This window comes from Pipistrellus kuhlii, unplaced genomic scaffold (assembly GCF_014108245.1).
Source record: "Pipistrellus kuhlii isolate mPipKuh1 unplaced genomic scaffold, mPipKuh1.p scaffold_m20_p_16, whole genome shotgun sequence".
In the NCBI taxonomy this organism is placed as follows: Eukaryota; Metazoa; Chordata; class Mammalia; order Chiroptera; family Vespertilionidae; genus Pipistrellus; species Pipistrellus kuhlii.
In genome coordinates this window covers 11,361,927-11,382,537 of record NW_023425471.1, presented here as the reverse complement: position 1 = coordinate 11,382,537, position 20,611 = coordinate 11,361,927, and the positions used below count along the sequence as shown (strand labels likewise).

The 20,611-nt window shown below is 42.7% G+C and overlaps 2 protein-coding genes and 1 pseudogene across 2 annotated transcripts; all 3 read right to left on the bottom strand.

Moving 5' to 3' along the window:
- Positions 1-5,864: 5,864 nt before the first annotated feature.
- Positions 5,865-6,920, bottom strand: LOC118720169 (melanoma-associated antigen B17-like). The gene has a single exon (XM_036440090.1). It carries the CDS (start codon positions 6,918-6,920, stop codon positions 5,865-5,867), a length of 1,056 nt encoding a protein of 351 aa, XP_036295983.1.
- Positions 6,921-12,829: 5,909 nt separating this feature from the next.
- LOC118720168 lies at positions 12,830-16,935 on the bottom strand (annotated as a pseudogene).
- A 740-nt stretch (positions 16,936-17,675) lies between these two features.
- On the bottom strand, positions 17,676-18,731 carry LOC118720167 (melanoma-associated antigen B17-like). The gene has a single exon (XM_036440089.1). It carries the CDS (start codon positions 18,729-18,731, stop codon positions 17,676-17,678), a length of 1,056 nt encoding a protein of 351 aa, XP_036295982.1.
- Positions 18,732-20,611: the final 1,880 nt, after the last annotated feature.

Here is a 20,611-nt window from a genome sequence, read left to right as displayed (position 1 = left end):
TGCAGGCCGACGCTCTATCCCACATGTGTGAAACACAAGGCCCTCGGGCCAAATCCGTCCCGCCAGGCCTTGCAATGTGGCCCGCACCGCGCTGTCATCACTGCACTCCGCTGTGTTTCCATCACAATGACAGTTTATGACTGTTCAGTAAACCATTCGGCCCGCGATTTAGGCTGGATTTTAGATTTTGGCCCCTTCTCTGATTGAGTTCGACACCCCTACTCTATCCACTGAGCCAAACCGGTCTCGGCCTAAGATTTCTCTATTATCATTTTAATGCCAATGGAATCATTAGCTATAGCCTATTTTTATTTTTTGATATTAGTAATTTCTGTCTTCTCTGTCTTAGTTAACCTCGCTAGCGGTTTATCAATTTTATTATCAACTAGAGGCCTGGTGCATGAATTACATGTAGGTGCACCATTTCTCTCCACTAATACTAACAGGAAATATTTTATCAGCCAATTGCCACATCATTGCTCTTGGACTGGCTTGTTTGGAGTGTGTAACAGGAAATATTTTGCTTTTGGAGAGCAAGAAAAATAGGTTTATTTGCATTAGGTTTATTAATTTGTGCAGTTATTCAATGTCTGGTAAGTTAATGTTCAAGAAAAATATTAATTTTTAATAAAATGTTCTATTATTTTATGTTAAAATAAATTACTCATTTATTTTAGCCCTTAGTATTCAACAGGTCTCTATCAAAATAAACCTACATTTTTATGGAAATTGAAGCTTTTGTTTTTTAGCAGCCTGCATGAACTTAAACTTTGTTTATGTGGCACATGATAGCCTCTGAGTTTGACATGCTTGATATAGATTCTGCCTGACCATGGGCCATGTAGCTGCTTAGACCACTTGGCAGGTGAGTGCATGTCAAGAACCATGCAAGTTGGAGGAAGCAGGAGTAAGGCAAGAAGAACAAGAAGATGAAAACTTTGTCTCTTCAGTACAGCTAGGACCTTAACCAACTAAGCCTTCAAGATTTGGTGGGTTTTCAGTGGCTCTGCTCTTCTAGACAATGCATGGTTTTTCAGACAAGAGTGGTAGGCAAGCACCTTCTCTACATAGACAGAACTTCACTGAACATATGCCCATCTTGCTCTTCTTTTTTCCCCTTTTCCCATTGATTTGCAGAAAATGGACCAGTGGTTCTGTGGAGAGTGTGAAACTTGCTGCTTCCTTATGAAGCTGCCCAGAAGATCATGCTTATAATATTATATCTATCCTTTCCTTTGTCCCCTTCTATTTTAATATTAGCTACCTAATTGCAGTGATAATTCTTGGAAGTATTCAAACTTCTTGGATTTGTGTTTTTTTGTTTGTTTATTTTTCATTAATTTTGGAAAATTCTTAGTCATTAATATTTCATATACTAGCTATACCCAGTCACGCATTGCTGTTGCTCAGTCTAATGGAAAAGAAAGAAGAGAGAAAGCACACGTTTCTAACATGTTTAATTTCACAATGTTTATGGGTATACAATATTTTTTATTGTTCCATTGTCTGTGCAGATATATAGATTGTCTGGTTTGCTGACTCTAGAAAAAGCAACATATAATTGTCCATGTGAGAAGCAATCCATGTCTAGATATAAACCACACAATTCTAAAGATTGGCCCTGAGCTTTGTCGATGGTGATGGAAAATGCCAATTGAATTGGGAATTGCAATTTCTTAAATTGAAATGGCATATCCGTTGGAATCATAGGAATGAGGGGAATGAGATTGTTGCTTCTATGACATTGCTCATTACTTTTTTTTTTACTGCAAGCTGCGTGTCGTTGCAAAGCTTTGGCTGGTTGATATTTCACAAAATGATAATTGGCGTGCCAATTATCAATTGCAGTATGTGTGGTGGCATCCCTGGCAGATCCAGTGAATTCAAAATTTCTGCTGGACAATTAACCACTTCATCTGCTTCCACAACAGTGTCAACGGACTTGTATGTGACTGCCTCACTTTGAATGTTAGACTGAATAATATTGTTAAGTTCGTAGATGTCTTTGTTCTTGGCCACAAGAATAGCCCTTTCACTCAGCCAATCGTGATTCTTATAATTGGTTTGAATATTGGGAAACACTTTTTCAACCAATTCTTCTTTTAACATCACTAAATTGCAGAAGTTATGAGGCAATGAAATTCGTCCTGAGGTCAGATCAACTGGCACCTTCCCATTCCCAATTTCCAGCAATTGATGTGGGAATATCTCAGCTGATCAATCAATTTGCAGCTGGACACATATATTTGTAGTTAATTTTAAAGTCTTTACGTGTCACCACAAAGTAGAATATTTCAGGCAAGCATTTATTTTGTCCACTGGTGTTGATCGAGGAATTACAGGTAATGTTTGCCTGAAATATTTTGCATGCAATATTAATGCATTCCCAAATGGTCAGTGCTTCCATGCAAATCTTGCAATGATCGATCAAGAGCCTCGAGTGATTTTTTTGTTTGCCATTGTGCATTCATCCCAAACAATAAGTTCGCATTTCTGCAATACTTTTGCCATGCTGGATGCTTTGGAAATGTTGCACGTGGGAGTTTCAATGAATTGCATGTTCAATGGCAATTTCAAAGCAGAATGAGCAGTTCTTCCACCTGGTAGAATGTCACAGCTATTCCAGATGACACAGAGCTAAGGCTATGTCATTTTGGGATCAAATTGCTGTCAGAATTACTCTAGTTAGGAACATTTTACCAGTTCCTCCTGGCGCATCTAAGAAGAAGATTTCTCCAACCCCATCATTGACAGTTCGCATTATTTGGTCGTAAATGCCTTTTTGTTCAAGTGTTAGCTTAGAAATATTAGATTGCACATATGACAAAAGATCACCCGTGTTTAATTTTGTTCATGACACAATTCTACATGGAAAGAAGAAGCAGCAGCAGATCAATTCGGTGATGGCATTCCCAATTGATTGAGAACTTTGTTCACGATTATTAACCACAAATCTTCAATCATTATCAACATTGAAATGGAATCATAAAATTGGAAATTTGGAAATCGTAAATGGATCATAAATCAGAAATATTGAAATGGAATCATAAAATATTTAGTATAGCATGTGTTGCTTTTATGTCCAACAGATGGCGATGTGTTTTTTTTTTTAACAAGTTTTTACCTGTCACAGGTGTGGCATCTATATAATAGTAGGTATAAGGTATATAAAAACACACACGTATTCAAAATGCAATGTTGTGTCAAAATTTCAAAGCAATCGGTGAAGAACTTTTACAGATTTAAGATTTTGGATAAACAAACATTTACATTTTTACTTATATAGATTTCAGTTCTATCTTTGCTTCTTTCTCCTTCTAGTATTATTATCACATAAATGATATATCTTTCACTATTATCCCACAGTTCTTAGCTCTTTTCTTCTGCCTTCTTTGTTTTTTTTATTTTTCTGTTGTAAGTTTATATTAATATTTATTCTGTTCATTGTTTTTCCTTATCCATGTTTAGTCTACTGATGAGCTGATACAAGACTTTCTCCACTTCTTTTTTGTGTTGAATTTCTAGTATTGCTTTTTTATTCTTTCTTGGAGTTTACATCTCTCTACTTATAATCTGTACTTATTTTTGCATTTTGTTTACTTTTTGTTATATTTGTGAGCATATGAATCATAGTTACTTTAAATTTCTTGTATGATAATTCTAATATATCTTATATTTGATTTGATGCTTCATTTGTCTCTGCAAACTATATCTTGTTTTTTTTTTGTGTTGTAATTTTTTGTGGAAAACTAAAAATGTATTGGGTAAAAGTTGCTGAGATAAGTAGGCCTTTAGTGTGAAGTGTTTTGTTTTCCTAGCCAGGATTCAGGCTATGTTTACTGTGTGGTGTAACCTTGCTTGTCAAAAGCTAAATTTCCATGGTATCCTCATTTTCATCATCCCTGTTCTTCTTAAATAAGGTCCCCAAATCTGAGGTGTGTAGCTCTTTAAGTCTTCATCCTGCTGATAGAGTGTGAGTAGACTGTCCTAGAATGTGATAATTGGGTCTCAGATTTTCAGTGAGCCTGTGCCTTTGGGCTATGACTTCATAAGTACCTTTCAGGTTTTAACCTCTTCAGTAAAATAGGAAGTTGAGCTGAGCAAGCTTATAGAGAGACATGACTCTCCACCTCATGGAAGGAGGAGGGGGCTACAGATGATGTTTTTTAATCTCTCTCTGATTGTTTAAACTAGTAAAAAGCCAAGTCAGTTAGGTTCTGGTGAATAGTTGCTCTTTATACAGGCCTTGTTATGAAGGAAAAATTGATTTGGACATTTTTCCCAATGGCTACTGAAAGGAATTTTAGAGACAAGACAGGCAGTTTCAAGGAATAAGCGGGTGGTCCATTAATGAGGAATGAATAGGTAAGGGCTTGGAGACACCGAAAGGTGTCTCAGAGAGGATAGAGAAATGTTACAAGAGAAAAGCACACATTTAATAATAAATGAATGTTTATTATTCATTTATTGATAAATGAATGTTTCAAGATAAGGAGAAACAAAAGAAGGGGGCACCATGTGGCCTTTGGACTTTGAAACTGATACTTTACAGAAGAATGACTAATTAGGAAAGCACAGGGGTCATAAAGAAAGTAGGGTCCAATTAGAAAGGGTCATGAACAGACAAAGAGCTACAGCTTTTATAAATCTGGAGAAAAAAAACACACAAAAAATTTTAGGATTTTTTTTTCCCCATTAGAGTGACAAGGAGCAGGTTTTTTCTATTTGGGGACCTACTCCCATGGAAGTGCCAATGGGGATACTTACCCAGGCAAAGTTTGTATATGTTTCCAATAAACTTTCACATTTTTTACTAAAGAAGCCTTTTAGTCCATGAGTTTATCCTTCAAACTTTATAGGGCAAAAGCCCACAAGGAGGGGGAGTCTGTACCCCAAACCGCATGTAACACTAGTTTTCCCTTTCCTTTGATTGAAATACTACAACACATTTTGAGGCCCTAACCCTGAGTGTGCTGGTGTTTGGAGGAGGAGATTTTGGGAAGTACTTAGGTTTAGTTGATATCATCATGATGGGGTGTCCAGGATACCATTAGTGTTCTTCTAAGAAGCACAAGAGAGAAAGAGAAATTAGAACCCTCTCTCTACCTGGCCAGGACACTGGGAGAAGGAGGCCATCTGCAAGCAAGTAAGATAGCTCTCATTGGAAACCTAATACACCAGCACGTTGATTTTGTATTTCCCAGGCCACAAAGGGTGAAAACGTTTAAGCTACCAGGCTGTGGTATTTTGTTAGAGCAGACAGCGCAGACTAACTCACACTTTGTCTCCCAATTCTCAAGAACAACATAGGAAGGTCAGGCCTCTGCTCACAGTTTCCACAACCTCCATTGGCCCACCACATAGCATAAATGAAAATTACAACCCACTAAGAACTTACAGTTACCTAAATTCCCAAACTGCCTTGCTCAGGAAATTTCTGCCTAACTGCTCAAATAAGGAACACCCTCTTCCTCACCCATTCTTTTTACATTACCTCTAGGATCTACAGGGTGCTTCAACATCTTCCTCATATGAATGCAACTTGTAGGTGCCAAATTATATGAGAAGTGGCTAGATTTCCTTTAGTCTCCCACGTCCTAACACTGAGACTCCCCAAGAGCAAATAAAGAGCCTGTGGTGGTTAAAAGAATCAGCAAACACAAGATCTAATTTATTAAGCTTTAATTCCTCCTATTTCTTCAATAAACTTAAAATATCACAGTATACCTAAGTTAATTTTACAAAACTAGAGATTAAATGGAACAAGGAAAACTAAGAATACTCATGCTTTTTTATTTATATTTCATTATCTCAACAACTAGAATAAGGATCCTTTTGCACTTCCAAGAATATTATATATTATGTTATATATTCTGGTGTGAAGGACAACAAGCTTTAGATTTCTCTATGGGTGGAAAGGTTGTACTGGCCATGGCCCTGAACGATGCTCTGATTTGGGCAGAAGTGGCAGCCATGGCTGCTTCTCTGGCTCGGGCTCTCTCTTCCTTCTCTCTCAAAGCTTCTTCATAAAACCGGGGGTAGGCCCTGGGGTGGGTACCATTAACCTTTGCAAAAAACTCCAGCACTTCCATCTTGCTGGTTTCAAGGTGTGCTTTTGGACCCCACAGAAACTCAGAGCGTTGAGGGTCACTGTGGGGCACCTGGTGGCACTCCAGGTACTTGAGCCTCACAAAATCGGTGAGGAGCTTCTTGGGATCCCCAAACATGTAGTGCTTCCTCCCAGGGTACACTTTTTTTCCACGCAGATCTTTCCAGATGAATTCTTCAGAAACACAGTTGCCATGCATGAAGATCAAACTCAGGATATGCATCAGGAAGCCTGTCTTGGGGAACCCCTTGCCAGGACGCACCCTCCCGTTATTGGGGAGTTTCAGCTTGCTGACAAGGGCATAGGAGTTATTTTTTGAGTCGACTTCATTTATGTATAATGCAAAGAGGATTTCCATTCGATCAGAGGCTTTCTTGAGCATCTCACAAAATCGGTCTTGGTAATCTTTCCCAACAATATGCAGCATGTCTTTCTTCATAATGGGCTGTTTCAGCTTATACTTTGACAGAAGGAAAAGCTCCAAATCCTCAGTCCTCTTTTCAAAATCATCCACCACTGAGAGTGGGGCCCCAAAGGAGTCAGCCTCATCCTCATCTTGGCTGCTGGAAGCTTTATCAGATTCAGGGCCAGCAATAGCTACAAAAGAGTTGGGGGTGGTTGGTGAGCATTGAGGACCCTGGGAAATGTTCAATGACCCACCCACAGGCAGACCCTGGCTAATACCTTCACACTGAGTAGAGAAGGAAGGAGGGAACTCTTTTGCTGCTGCTGCAGTGGCCTGAGCATTGCCACAACTCTGAGGCTCAATTTGGGCCCGGTGGCATTTTTTGCTCTTGTGACGACCTGGCATGATGTCACTAGTCAGGAACAGCAGGCAGAAGTCTGGACAGGAAATCAGGAGATGGGGATACCTGGATAAAGGAGAAGGAGATCATGTGAGTGCCTTCAGTCAGTGGTGAGATGGATTCTACCTTGGCTTTAGCTAAGGCTGCCTCTCCAGGTTTCCTGGAGGGCACTGTTCCACAACCCACAGTGTTTCCATTCAGATCCACCTGTTCCTTGAGAAACCTGGAGAGGCACTTGAAAGGGTCCTTAGAATACATCATGGCAGCCCTTCCTAGAGGGTACAGGAATGAGAATAGAGGGATTTCCACTGGGGAGCCCATGTTCTAGGGCAGTGGTTGGCATACTGTGGCTCAAGTGCCACATAAGGCTCTTTGGCCCTTGAGTGTGGTTCTTCCACAAAATACCCCGAGCGGGCGTGCAGGAACATGTGACTGAAACTTCATGGCCCATGCAAGGAAGTAGGTTTTCATCTCTAAAAAGAAATTTCAATAGTTGTAGTGTTGATATTTGGCTCTGTTGACTAATGAGTTTGCCAACACCCTTGCTGTTGGATTCTTTTCAGTTAACTACCAGAATAATCATGTCAAATATTGGCAGGTCCTGGGCTCCCTCTATTCTGGTCCTGTGAAATTGACACCTCTAAGACCCTAAGGTCTCCATCATGGGCTGCCTGGGTCCTTGATACTCATGCAGGGTTCTCACCTGGTCTCCAGGTAGTAGCTGGAATCCTGCTCTTCTGCTGACTGGTATCTGCTCCTTCACTGATGGCCTCTTTTCTGTTACATTGAATAGAAATAAGTGAGGGTGAGTCTAACCCTGGCAGGCCCAAGCTGAACTGAATGCAAGGATAGAGCTCAGGATTATCTTATTCAATTTTAGGCCTTGAGCACAAATTTGAGCATGAGTTTGGGCCTGTGGGACCACTACAAGATCAGTTGCCCTTCCATGAGGATGAGAATAACCCCACCTGCCCATATACTCCAAGGCTGAGAATAGGGCTTCCCTTACTATGATCATGTGCGTTCCCTCAGATATGATGGTCCAGGGAGATGTCCCCTTAAATTCCTGGAAACACCTGGATATCAGCCTACTGGTGAGGGCAAACCATCCCTCGTAAATGAAAGCTGTCAAGCCCTCTACCCAGCAGCCCCATCGCCTCACCCCCCAACCCAGCTTGCAGGACACCCAAGGAGAAGAGGAACCATCTTTTCCGGAAACCTCCTGGCATCCTGGTCCAGCAGAGGGATGGGAACCCCTGGGTCCGCAAAGAGGCCTGCCTCCGCCCCCCTGGGTGCTTCCTCACTTGAGGGCTCTCCCTCAGACCAAGGCCTCACCATCTCCTTCTGGCTACAGAGGCGGCCTGTCAGCATCCTGCCCAGCCTCCCAGGGTGGAGGGCCTGGGCAGGGTCCCGGCCTCCTCATGAGGGGTTAGCGGCCCCTGGGGATCCTCTGAGGTTCCCCTGACTTCCTCCAGGATGCGGGGCCCTCCCTTCAGACCAAGGCCCTCAGTATCTGACCCACCAAGGGGGACAGGAGGGCGCCTTCCACTGCTGCCATGTTTGGGTGCTCAGAGAGCCAGGAGCAGCCCTGGGAGGAGTTTCTCCCCAGCTCCCTCACCTGGGCTCTGGAGGGGTGTCACTCACTGTGCCCTGCTGACCTGGGCCTTCCAGACATCCCTGGGCCCCCACCTTCCCTAGAGGCTTCCAGGGGATCAACCTCAGTCTGAGAGCTTTACCTATGGTATCCCAGGCCTGAGAGCAGGGGCTAGGCTGGATACTGGCAGTTGGGGCAACAGGGAGGGGCGGGTCTACGGGAGGGGAGGAGCTACAGGGGTTAGGCAGGGCAATGGCGAGGGGCAGGGCTATGGGAGGGGCGGGGCCTCACCTAGGGGACTTTTGTTAGCTCCTCTTTCCCCTCCTCACCTTGACTGGAGCAGCAGCCTTGGTCTTCTCTTCTTCAGCCCTCAGGGCTCTGCCCCCTGAGGTAAAGTCTCCCTTCCAAGGTGCCCCAGGAGGGACCTGGTGAGATGAGCCTCAGTTAAAGAGACAGGGCCTCTTCAGGGTGGCAGTTGGTGGGATCTCTGGCGCCCCCTGTGTTGTAGGGTGGAAGCAGCCTACCTCTCACAGGGATTGTCACCTGCACTCCTCTCAGGACCTGGGGCACTGCCCTGGGGCCCCAGCCCTTAGCCAAGGCCCTCACCTCCCTGGCATGTCCCTGTCCTAGTCAGTAGTCAGCCACACAGGGGACTCTAAGAGCAGATGAGGGAAGGGTCTGCAGGTCTTTCATTTCATCTGGGTCCTCATCTGGGCTCCTGTCTCTTTAAGGAAAGGCTTCCCCAGGAATGCCACATCCCTGAAAACTCTTGACTAACCAGCCTACTGCAAGGTCTCACACAAAACAGGTCTGTGTCCAGGAGTGATGTGAGATGGGGAGGCTGAGAGACCAGGCAGAGGACCCAGGGCAGATGGCGGGCTCACTGACAAAAGCAACAACACACACATACAACCCAGGATCTTCTCTTGCTTCTCTTTAGGACCCAGACTTGGCCTTTTATGAACTTCTGTTCCTAAACATTTCCTAACGATAAGAGACAGGCTGAGCCAGGTAATTTTGTAAGGTCCCATCTTGCCTGATCATATTATCGCTGGATATTATCTCCTGCCTTTCCTGATTCAGGTTTCTCAATGGTCTGTTATGCTTAATGCTCTAGCTATGCATTCCAGTCCACCACATGGAGCACAAAACTTTTCATTTAATTGTCTAAAATATATTTTGGAGCAGTGAGAAGAAGAGTGAATGCAGATATATAAGGTCTGCATTAGGGTGGAAGAGTTTGGACATTGTGTGCCGGCTGTGAGTTTGACATGCTTGCTCTTGATGAATTCAGACCAGGGGTCTAGTCTAGTTCTGTCACTTACATTCTTGTGACTATCAGAATACGACAAATTCACCATCTGCCAACTGAGTGTGATAAGCCCTATAATTTAAAATTGTGGGAATGTATGTGTTGTATGGGAAGCATCTGTCAGGATAACTGGCAAACACTGAGTTTTTTATGAAAGCCAGTTATGATATTTACCTACACAGTATCATCAGGCATTTTTTTTTTTAATCCAGGATCTATCAGAGATAATGTGATGCTCTCAGACAGAACAACACCAAATCAGCTAAAATTTCGATTTACAATGTAAAATTAAATAGCTATTCTCCATTAGGGCATTTGTTATTTAATATTGGTTTGGTCATCCCCGACCCCCCATGACCTTGATGCAACTAATACCCTGTTTCCCTGAAAATAAGACAGTGTCTTATATTATTTTTTTCTCCCAAATTTGCGCTAGGTCTTATTTTCAGGGGATGTCTTGTCTTTGCATGCCCTAGGTCTTATTTTTGGAGGATGTCTTATTTTCGGGGAAACATGGTAGTTTCTAGAATTTCATCTAGGACTAAACTCACTCAATCCTTTCTAGCTCTCCTTCAATCCAAACCATGTAAATTTTATTGTCTCTCTTTCCCACCAAAATCTAGCACTCCTTTAGAATCACCTAAGTCCACTAAAGGTATTCTAGTTAAAATGCTCTTTAAAAATTGTATACATAATTTTTATATATTTATATAAAATATAATATTGTCTACATTATATATATTTAATATAACTTATAACACTCAGTGTGTGTGTGTGTGTGTGTGTGTGTATATATATATATATATATATATATATATATATATATATATATTTATTTATTAGAGGCCTGCTGCATGAATTTGTACATGGGTGAGGTCTGGTCAGCCTGGCCAGGGGGAGGGGACATGGGCAGTTGGCAAGCCTGCCTGCTGGTCAAAGGGAGAATTTGCATATTAGCATTTTATTACATAGGATATACACTGAGTGGCCAGATTATTATACATTCAGAGATCATAATATTCTGGTCAATCAGTATATATATATATATTTCAGAGTGGAAGGGAGAAGGAGAGAGAGATAGAAACATCAATGATGAGAATCATTGATTGGCTGCCTCCTGTATGCTCCCTACTAGGGATACATGGGCATGTTCCTTTGACCAGAATCTAACCTGGGACCCTTCAGTCCACAGGATAATGCTCTATCCACTGACCTACATCAGCTAGGGAAAAATGCTCTTTTAATACAGTGGGATCTGACTTTACAACTTGAAGGCAAAAAGTGTCAACATGGTGGCTTCTGTTCACCTTCACCATTATTTGGCAGAAACCCAGTGGAGTGAATGTGCATAGAACCCCTATTTGTGTACTCTATTTTCCTTCATTAAGATAACAGCAGAGACACATTTTACTCCTGCTTTTTGGGCACTGCATTGTGTCCTCCCAAATACATGTTGAGGTCATAACCCCCAGTGCCAAAGAATGTGGCTCTAGTTGTAGATAATGTCTTTAAAGTGATGGTTCAGTTAAAATGAGGCCATTAAGATAAGCCCTGATCTAAATTTAATGGGGTCCTAATAAGAGTTTAGATCATCCAAGGAGACAGCAGGCATGCACTCACACAAGGGACAGCCATGCGAAGGGGGTAGCCATCTGCAATCAAAGAGAGAGGTCTCAGAGCAAACCAAACCTGCCAGCACCTTAACATTGGAATTCCAACCTACAGAACTGTGAGAAAATAAATGTCCATGGATTAAGCTATCCAGTCTGGGTATGTTGTTAGGGCAGCCTGAGATATCGAATACACTGCCCCAGACAGAGATTGTTTTTCTGGATTATCTGCCCTACCAAATTAATTACTAAGAGCATGGTCAGTGCCCCCTATTATACTCCCTGGGATGAGGATGGGATCTCTGCACTATGGTTATGGGGTGTCCAAAACCACAATGAGCTAGGCGGCAATTATTAATGAGCTAGGCAGCAATTATTAATAATGCAAGCTCACAAGGTGAAGGAGAGGGACACCACACAGTGGCACTCGGTGTGTGTGGGAATTACATGAAGGAATGGTGAATGAGCAATTTCTGGGCAAGGCAGGCTGTGGGGTATCAAAAGAACGGGGTGACCTCTACTTCACCTGCAGCATGTAATCAGATGGTTTGCAAAGTCCATAGGATGGTAAAGAAGAGAAATCCACTACTTAGGAATAAGTTAAATCAAGGCTTCATTCCTTCACAAAGATGGATGTGGTAGACACTTTATCTGCCAGTGAAGAACACGGAGGAGAACTTGCAGTTAGGCCATTTGAGGTCCTGCTGGTTTCAAGGCACGTCAAAGTAGCACATATTTTTAGGCCTTAATATTACACCATGCACTACATTGCAGTTAGCCATGCAAATATTTCCTCTCTCAACTCAGACAACTCACCTGAATGTCTGGCTTTTGCTCACAAGTCCCAAAGACAAAATCTTCTCCAGACTGACTGAGAACATCTCAGAGGCTGACTTGTAGCATCTCCAAATTTAAACTAACATAACAGAGAATTTACACTGACTGATTTCGCCTGCAATACCTCCCAAATCACCCACCCCTTTAAATTCCTATAAAGCACAGAAAATATTTCGACATCTTCCTTATGTGATTGAAGCGCCTAGCTAGCAAAGTTTTATGAAGAGAGGATGGGTCTTTATCTTACCGTCCCCAGTACTAACACAGGGCCTTCCAAAAGGCACATGCTCAATTAATTTTGGGGAATAGAGGAATATGGGTGTAAGAGATATACTGTGTTAAGAGTTACTATATACTTCATCCTTTAATAAGCTAAGCATATTGAGGTATAAATCAATTAATTTTATAAAAGGAAAGATGGAAAAGAGGAAAGAGAATCAGAGTTGATAATACATTTTTTCTATTTTTTTTGTTCCAACAATTGTACTGTGGGATTCTCTCCTATGTCCACCCAAGATTTGATCATGATGCTATATATTTCTCCATGACAAAAATTATTCTTCATATTTTACAAGTTGTGGAGAAAATGGTGGACCATGTCATGCAACATTTCCGGCTTGTGGTACTAGTGCCAATCCTGGCTGCCCATCTGTCTTGTGCTCTTTCTACCTCCTCTCTCAAAGCTTCTTCTTATTGTGATGGGAAGACACTTGTTATGCTATTGTTGAGCTAGGCCCAAAATTCCAGGATTTTCATTTTGGTTGTTGCTTTGTAAGCTTTGGGACCCTACAAGACCTCATTGCATGGCAGAGCAGTGTTGGGCACCTGGCTGTACTCCAGGTACTCTAGCTTGACTAGATCTTTGGTGATAAGCTTCCTAGGTTCCCCATTGAAGTATTGTTTTTTCACAGGGAACAATCGCATGGCATTCAGGAAGTTCCAGACCTCTTTCTCACTGACATGGTTGCCATTCATGAAGATCACACCCAATATATTCAATAAAGAGACCAGTCTTGGGTAACACCATGCCATCGTGCACCTTCCCCTTATTGGGGACTTTCAGTTTGCTGGCAAGTTCACAGGGAGGTTTTGTTGAGTCCATTTCCCTCATGCCAACCACAAAGAGATCCTCAATGCTGTAAGAGGCTTTCTTTCTTTATTTTTTTCATTCATTTATTTTAAAATTTCTTTATTGATTAAGGTATCACATATTTTTTTCATCCCCCCATTTCCATGCAAAACATTCCCCACGCATGCCCCCATCCCTTGTTGTCCATGACCACTGGTTAGGCTTATATGCATGCATACAAGTCCTTTGGTTGACTTCTTCCCCTTACCCCGACCCTCCCTATCTTCCCTCTGAGATTTGACAGCCTGATCGATGTTTCCCTGTCTCCAGGTCAGTTTTTGTTCATCAGTTTAGGTTGTTCATCATTCTACACAAATTGTTGGCATTACTTTTTGTAAAGAATGGTTAGTTAGCAGGTTTCCCTGTGGAATGGGCTGCTTCACTCTATACTTTTACAAGATAAAGTTCTTCAAGGTAGTCACCTACATAATTAGAGAGTCATCGCATGTGTTCTCTGGAGATAGGGCCTCAGAGGAACATGAATGTGTCTCATCTAGGCTGTTCTCAGATATTGTGTGAAATGAGCCTGAAGAGTAATAGAGGTTTTTGGAGCTCTCCAAGATGCCAGGGAAAGTACCAGTTAGATCAGTAGCTGATGAGCTCTGAGGATAAAGCTCCAAACCAGAAGATGAGAATGAAGGGGGGTAGAGGTGCAATTTTTTCTTTTATGGTAGCTTCCTCCAATATCTTGAGGCTCTGAGCTTACCCTTGGGAAGCTTATTGATTCTGACTGTTGTAGCACTTAGTCTTGTGCCTCTGAGGCATGATGACTATGGTCAGAGAAAAAGGTCAGGAGGGTACTCAAAAGAGAGGTAATGAGAGCTCCTGGAGAATGAAGGTCAAGAATATATGTGCAGCTCTGGCATAGGAGTGACACCTTTATTGGAAGGAAGGCTGCATCTGCAATTCCCCTCAAAGGCACCTCTTTAAAAACCTTCATCCTGTGCTTTGGAAAAACATTGGGCTGCATCTTGCCAGTCCTGCCTCAGACATAATGAGGTGAATTTAGGGGCTGGTAATATTTGAGTTTGTGAAATCTGTTATTTCACATTCAAGAGCACCATTCTACTTGTAGCATGTGATGGGACCAATAAGAATGAAGCAAATAGGGCCTTCAACTAATCAAATTAGTGCAGGTATTCCCTCTGTTGACTGTTCAGTGGTGGGTTTCTGTCCTGGTTGCTTTGTGTGTCCTCATTCCTCACTAAAAGTCCTCTTTTGGCTTCATATCTTACCTTTGTCCCCACCCCTATAGTTTGATATTGGCTACACCTTCAAAATAAGGACTTCACCTCCCATAGACCAAGTTTAGTAAGTGTTGGGGGAGCTTCAGTTTGCTATCCTTGCCCTTGGTCTTCAAGTGTAAAATACTGGAAAAATACTGGTGTTTATTCATTCATTTTAAAGTTCTATGGTAAATATGGACACATTTGAAAAAAGAGGTAAACATATTATGAGAATTACATTGCAAAGTAATATGTTCATGTCTTCTATTAAAGAAAAATCTATAGAACCATCTTTGGTTAAATGTGGAGATTAATGAGGCACTGAAAAAGGGCCATGGTTGGAAAAGACAAATAAATAAAAATACTAAATGGATAAGGGTAAATATAACTCTTTTAAGAAAGAAAATATTATGCAACTGCTCATGCCATAGGAGAAAATCATGAGGTATCAAAGAATATGAGATTGTATCAACATGAGCAAAATCATTCATTCCTTTGATTGGAGGACAATTTTTGAATGAGAACTTTAAAATTAAAGGACCCTGAGACCAGAAAATGAGTATGAGAGATGTATAATAGTTAACAACTGAGAAAGTAGCAATATTTACAGGAGAGAAGAATTAAGAAATCATCAATCACAATCCTGTTTACCTAGTATTTATTTTGTGAAAGATACATTTTACCTCTAGAAATTTTGTGTTGAATAAGAGCTTATGAAGGGAAATCTATTTCTTTTTGCATTGTTTGCCTACAAATAAATTAGATTTTAAAAATCACATTGTCAATCACTACTTGGAATTAGTGACAGCAAGGGAAAATTACAATGTTTTAAGTAGCACAGTTGCTTTATATGAGCTTGAACAATAAGCACATAAACACAGGCTTTTTCAATAGTGACAGCGTTCTATGTTACTTGCTGCTGCCAATATTAGTTGCATATTGTCCTTCATGCACAAATTGCATCCAATTGTGTCAGGGAGAATTTTCTTTAGATAAATCCCCAGGTGTTGGCTTAGCTTGAAAAACAAACATCAACCACATGGCAAGATGGCTAGCAAATATTGCCCATATTTTTTAAATGGCAGTTAAGAGTACTATTTTGATCGCTGATGATGCCACCCATTTCCCTTAGAATATTGTTGAATCCAGGACATGTCACAGAAGATGTAATTACCTCAGACAAAGAACATTCAATGAATCAAAAATGGTCCTTAGCTAATAAAACTAAGTAAAATTTCCACATTAGAGAGCCTATTATTTAATTCAGGTGAGCAGTTGCCTTCCCCAGCTGGATGCACCTCAAGCTTCTAGAATTGCTGTCAAGGAGCAAGTCTCTCCATCCCTGCCAGTTGCCCTTCCATCCACAACACCTCTGTTTACATTCATCACACCATGGACAAAAGCTAGTCCTCACTTAGAATTTGCCAAATCCCCTCAAGCTAACCCGAGTGAAATACCCATTTAAGTGAGCAGGTTCTCCCTGTCCAACTCAGGGTAAAGCATGTCAGCACAGTGGCTTCTTGGCATCTCACCTCAAAGGAACGTCATCTCTATTTCTCAGCAAGTGCCAGGAGATGATGAGCATAGAACACCGAGTTTGCTGAAGGGTATTCATTGTGTCCACCTGCACTATGACAAGAACAAAGGGTACCTTCTTATCCTGACTTAGGAGATTTCTCTCTAATTTACCCAGAGTGCCAAAGTAACTTGTAGCAGCAGTTGTGATTTAGAGACAAATGGTGGTGTCCCCCTTCTCCATCACCCAATTCGCATGTACTGTAGTTGCCCTAACCCCAAGTGTAATGGTGTTTGGAAATGGAGATTTGGGGGAGTACTTAGATTTTGTAGATGTCATGAGGACATGATGTCCAAGATTCCATTAGTGTTCTTATAAGAAGCACAAGGGAGACGAGAGCCCTTTCTCTACCTGGACAGGGCACTGGGAGAATGAGGCCATCTGCAAGCAAGCTGGTGGATTCAAGCTCTCACTTGAATCTACCAGCGCATTGATTGTGCATTTCCCAGGCCACAAAGGGTGAAAACGTTTAAGCTACCAGGCTGTGGTATTTTGATAGAGCAGACATAGCAGAACAACATAGGAAGGTCAGGCCTCTGCTCACCATTTCCACAACCTTCATTGGCCCACCATGTAGCATAAATGAAAATTACAACCCACTAAGGACTTTACAGTTACCTAAATTCCCAAACTGCCTTCCACAGGAAATTTCTGCCTAACTGCTCTCATAAGGAATACCCTCTTCCTCATCCATTCTTTTTACCTTACCTCTTGGTCCTATGGGATGCTTCAACATCTTCCTCATATGAATGCAACTTGCAGGCTATAAAATTATATGAGAAAAGGCTGCATTTCCTTTAGTCTCCCCAGTCCTAATTATGAGACTCCCCAATAGCAGACTCAGTGTGCAGTGGATAAAAGAGCAAGCAAACACAAGATCTAATTTATTAAGCTTTATTTTCTCCAACTTCTTCAATAAACTTAAAGTATCACAGTATACCTCAGTTAATTTTACAAAACTAGAGATGAGCCAAAACCGGTTTGGCTCAATGGATAGAGCATTGGCTTGGGGACTGAAAGGTCCCAGGCTTGATTAAGGTCAAGGGTATGTACCTTGGTTCCTGGCATATCCCCAGTAGGGGGTGTGCAAGAGGCAGCTGATCTATGACTTGCTCTCATCGATGTTTCTAACTATCTCTCTCCCTTCCTCTCTGTACAAAATCAATAAAATATATTTATAAAAAAAAAAAAGCCAAAAAAGAAACAGATGAAAAAGAACAAGTAAAACTAAGAATACTCATGCTTTTTTATTTCTATTCTATTATCTAAACAACTAGAATAAGGATTCTTTTACACTTCCAAGAATATTATCCCTATTGTGATGTTATATATTCTGGTGTGAAGGACAACAAGAAACAGATGAAAAAGAACAAGTAAAACTAAGAATACTCATGCATTTTTATTTCTATTCTATTATCTAAACAACTAGAATAAGGATTCTTTTACACTTCCAAGAATATTATCCCTATTGTGATGTTATATATTCTGGTGTGAAGGACAACAAGCTTTAGATTTCTCTATGGGTGGAAAGGTTGTACTGGCCATGGCCCTGAACGATGCTCTGATTTGGGCAGAAGTGGCAGCCATGGCTGCTTCTCTGGCTCGGGCTCTCTCAACTTTCTCTCTCAAAGCTTCTTCATAAAACCGGGGGTAGGCCCTGGGGTGGGTACCATTAACCTTTGCACAAAACTCCAGCACTTCCATCTTGCTGGATTCAAGGTGTGCTTTTGGACCCCACAGAAACTCAGAGCATGGAGGATCACTGTGGGGCACCTGGTGGCACTCCAGGTACTTGAGCCTCACAAAATCGGTGAGGAGCTTTTTGGGATCCCCAAGGATGCAGTGCTTCCTCCCAGGGTACACTTGCTTTCCACGCAGATCATTCCAGATGAATTCTTCAGAGACGCAGTTGCCATGCATGAAGATCAAACTCAGGATATGCATCAGGAAGCCTGTCTTGGGGAACCCCTTGCCAGGACGCACCCTCCCGTTATTGGGGAGTTTCAGCTTGCTGACAAGGGCATAGGAGTTATTTTTTGAGTCGACTTCATTGATGTATAATGCAAAGAGGATTTCCATTTCATGAGAGGCTTTCTTGAGCATCTCACAAAATCGGTCTTGGTAATCTTCCCCAACAAAACGCAGCACATCTTTCTTCGTAATGGGCTTTTTCACCTCATACATTGACAGAAAGAATAGCTCCAAAGCCTCAGTCCTCCTTTCAAAATCATCCTCCACTGAGAGTGGGGCCCCAAAGGAGTCAGCCTCATCCTCATCTTGGCTGCTGGAAGCTTTATCAGATTCAGGGCCAGCAATAGCTACAAAAGAGTTGGGGGTGGTTGGTGAGCATTGAGGACCCTGGGAAATGTTCAATGACCCACCCACAGGCAGACCCTGGCTAATACCTTCACACTGAGTAGAGAAGGAAGGAGGGAACTCTTTTGCTGCTGCTGCAGTGGCCTGAGCATTGCCACAACTCTGAGGCTCAATTTGGGCCCGGTGGCATTTTTTGCTCTTGTGACGACCTGGCATGATGTCACTAGTCAGGAACAGCAGGCAGAAGTCTGGACAGGAAATCAGGAGATGGGGATACCTGGATAAAGGAGAAGGAGATCATGTGAGTGCCTTCAGTCAGTGGTGAGATGGATTCTACCTTGGCTTTAGCTAAGGCTGCCTCTCCAGGTTTCCTGGAGGGCACTGTTCTACAACTCAGAGTGCTTCTATTCAGATCCACCTTTTCCTTGAGAAACCTGGAGAGGCAATTGAAAGGGTCCTTAGACTACATTGTGGCAGCCCTTCCTAGGGGATACAGGCCTGATAGCAGAAGGATTTCCAGTGGGGAGCCTGTGTTCTAGGGCAGTTGTTGGAAACTGCGGCTCGAGAGGCACATGTAGCTTTATGGCCCCTTGAGTGTGGCTCTTCCACAAAATACCAATTGCGGGCGTGCAGGTACAGTGTGATTGAAACTTCATGGCCCATGCACAGAAGTAGGTTTTAGGCTCTCAAAAGAAAATTGTACTATTGATATTTGGCTCTGTTGACTAATGAGTTTGCTGACACCCTAGGTTTGTATACTTCTTAGTTAACTACCAGAATCATCATGTCAAATATTGGCACGTCCTGGGCCTCCTCTATTCTGCTCCTGTGAAATTGACACCTCAAACCAAAGCTAGCAGCTCTCTGAGAACCCAAGATCTCCTTCACTGGCTTCTTGGGTCCTTGAATACTCATGCAGGGTCTCACCTGGTCTCCAGGTGGTGGCTGGAATTCCACTCTTTTGCTGACTGGTGGCTGCACCTTCACTGATGCCTCTTTTCTGTTAACATTGGATAGAAATAAGTGAGTCTAACTTTGGCAGGCCTACCCTGAACTGAATGCAAAGGTGGGGCTCAGGATTCTTATCTTATTCCATTATAGGCCCTGGGCACAAATTTGAGCATGAGTTCATTCCTGTGGGACCACCCTAAGATCTGGCAGGGCTCCCTGGGGGAGAGGCTAAGGGCAGTTGTCTGGCAGTCCTCAGCAGGGATCAGGGTGTAGGTGACAATTGGGGGTGGGGCCAGACAGGGTTAGGGACCATTGAGGGCCAGTGGGAGGGGCTGAGGGAAGTTGGCAGGCTGCCTCTACTACTGATCAGGGTGAGAGTAGTACACCTGGGGCAGAAAGGCTGGGGTGGGGCTTGGCATTTTCAGGCCATCCCTGTCCTCTGGGAAAATTCCCTGTAAAACTCCCAGTGGAGAGGACAATTTGTATATTAGTTTCATTATATAGGATGATGGGTGGGGCCCTCAATATTTCATTTGACTTTTGGTATAGTAGCCTGGGACCCCTCTCTCCTTCCAGTATTTCCTGAGACTGCCCTTCCATGAGGATGAGAGTCATCCCACCTGCCCATATACTCCAAGTCTGAGAATAGGGTTCTCTAACTATGGTCATGGGTATTGCCTTAGATATGATGGTCCAGGGAGATGTCCCCTTAAACTCCTGGAAACACCTGGATATCAGCCTACTGGTGATGGCAAACCTTCCATCATAAATGAAAGCTGTCAATCCTACCCAGCAGCTCCATCCCCTCATCCCCAACCCAGCTTGCAGGACACCTAAGGAGAACAAGAGCTTCAGCCATCTTTTCTGGAAACCTCCTGGCATCCTGGTCCAACAGTGGGATGGGGACCCCTGGGTCCACACAGAGGCCCACCTGGGTGCTTCCTAACTTGAGGGCCCTCCCTCAGACCAAGGCCTCACCCTCTCTGTCTGGTTACAGAGTTGGCCTGTCAGCCTCCTGCCCGGCCTCCAAGGTGGAGGGCAGTGGCCAGGTCCCGGCCTCCTCATGAGGGGTGGGCGGCCCCTGGGGGACCTCAGACTTCTGAGCCTGGTTTCCAAAAGGCCTGGTCGCCTCCTCTCAGACCTAG

Coding starts and splice junctions, on each gene's coding strand:
- LOC118720169 (XM_036440090.1), bottom strand. CDS start 6,920: ATGCCAGGTCGTCACAAGAGCAAAAAATGCCACCGGGCCCAAATTGAG.
- LOC118720167 (XM_036440089.1), bottom strand. CDS start 18,731: ATGCCAGGTCGTCACAAGAGCAAAAAATGCCACCGGGCCCAAATTGAG.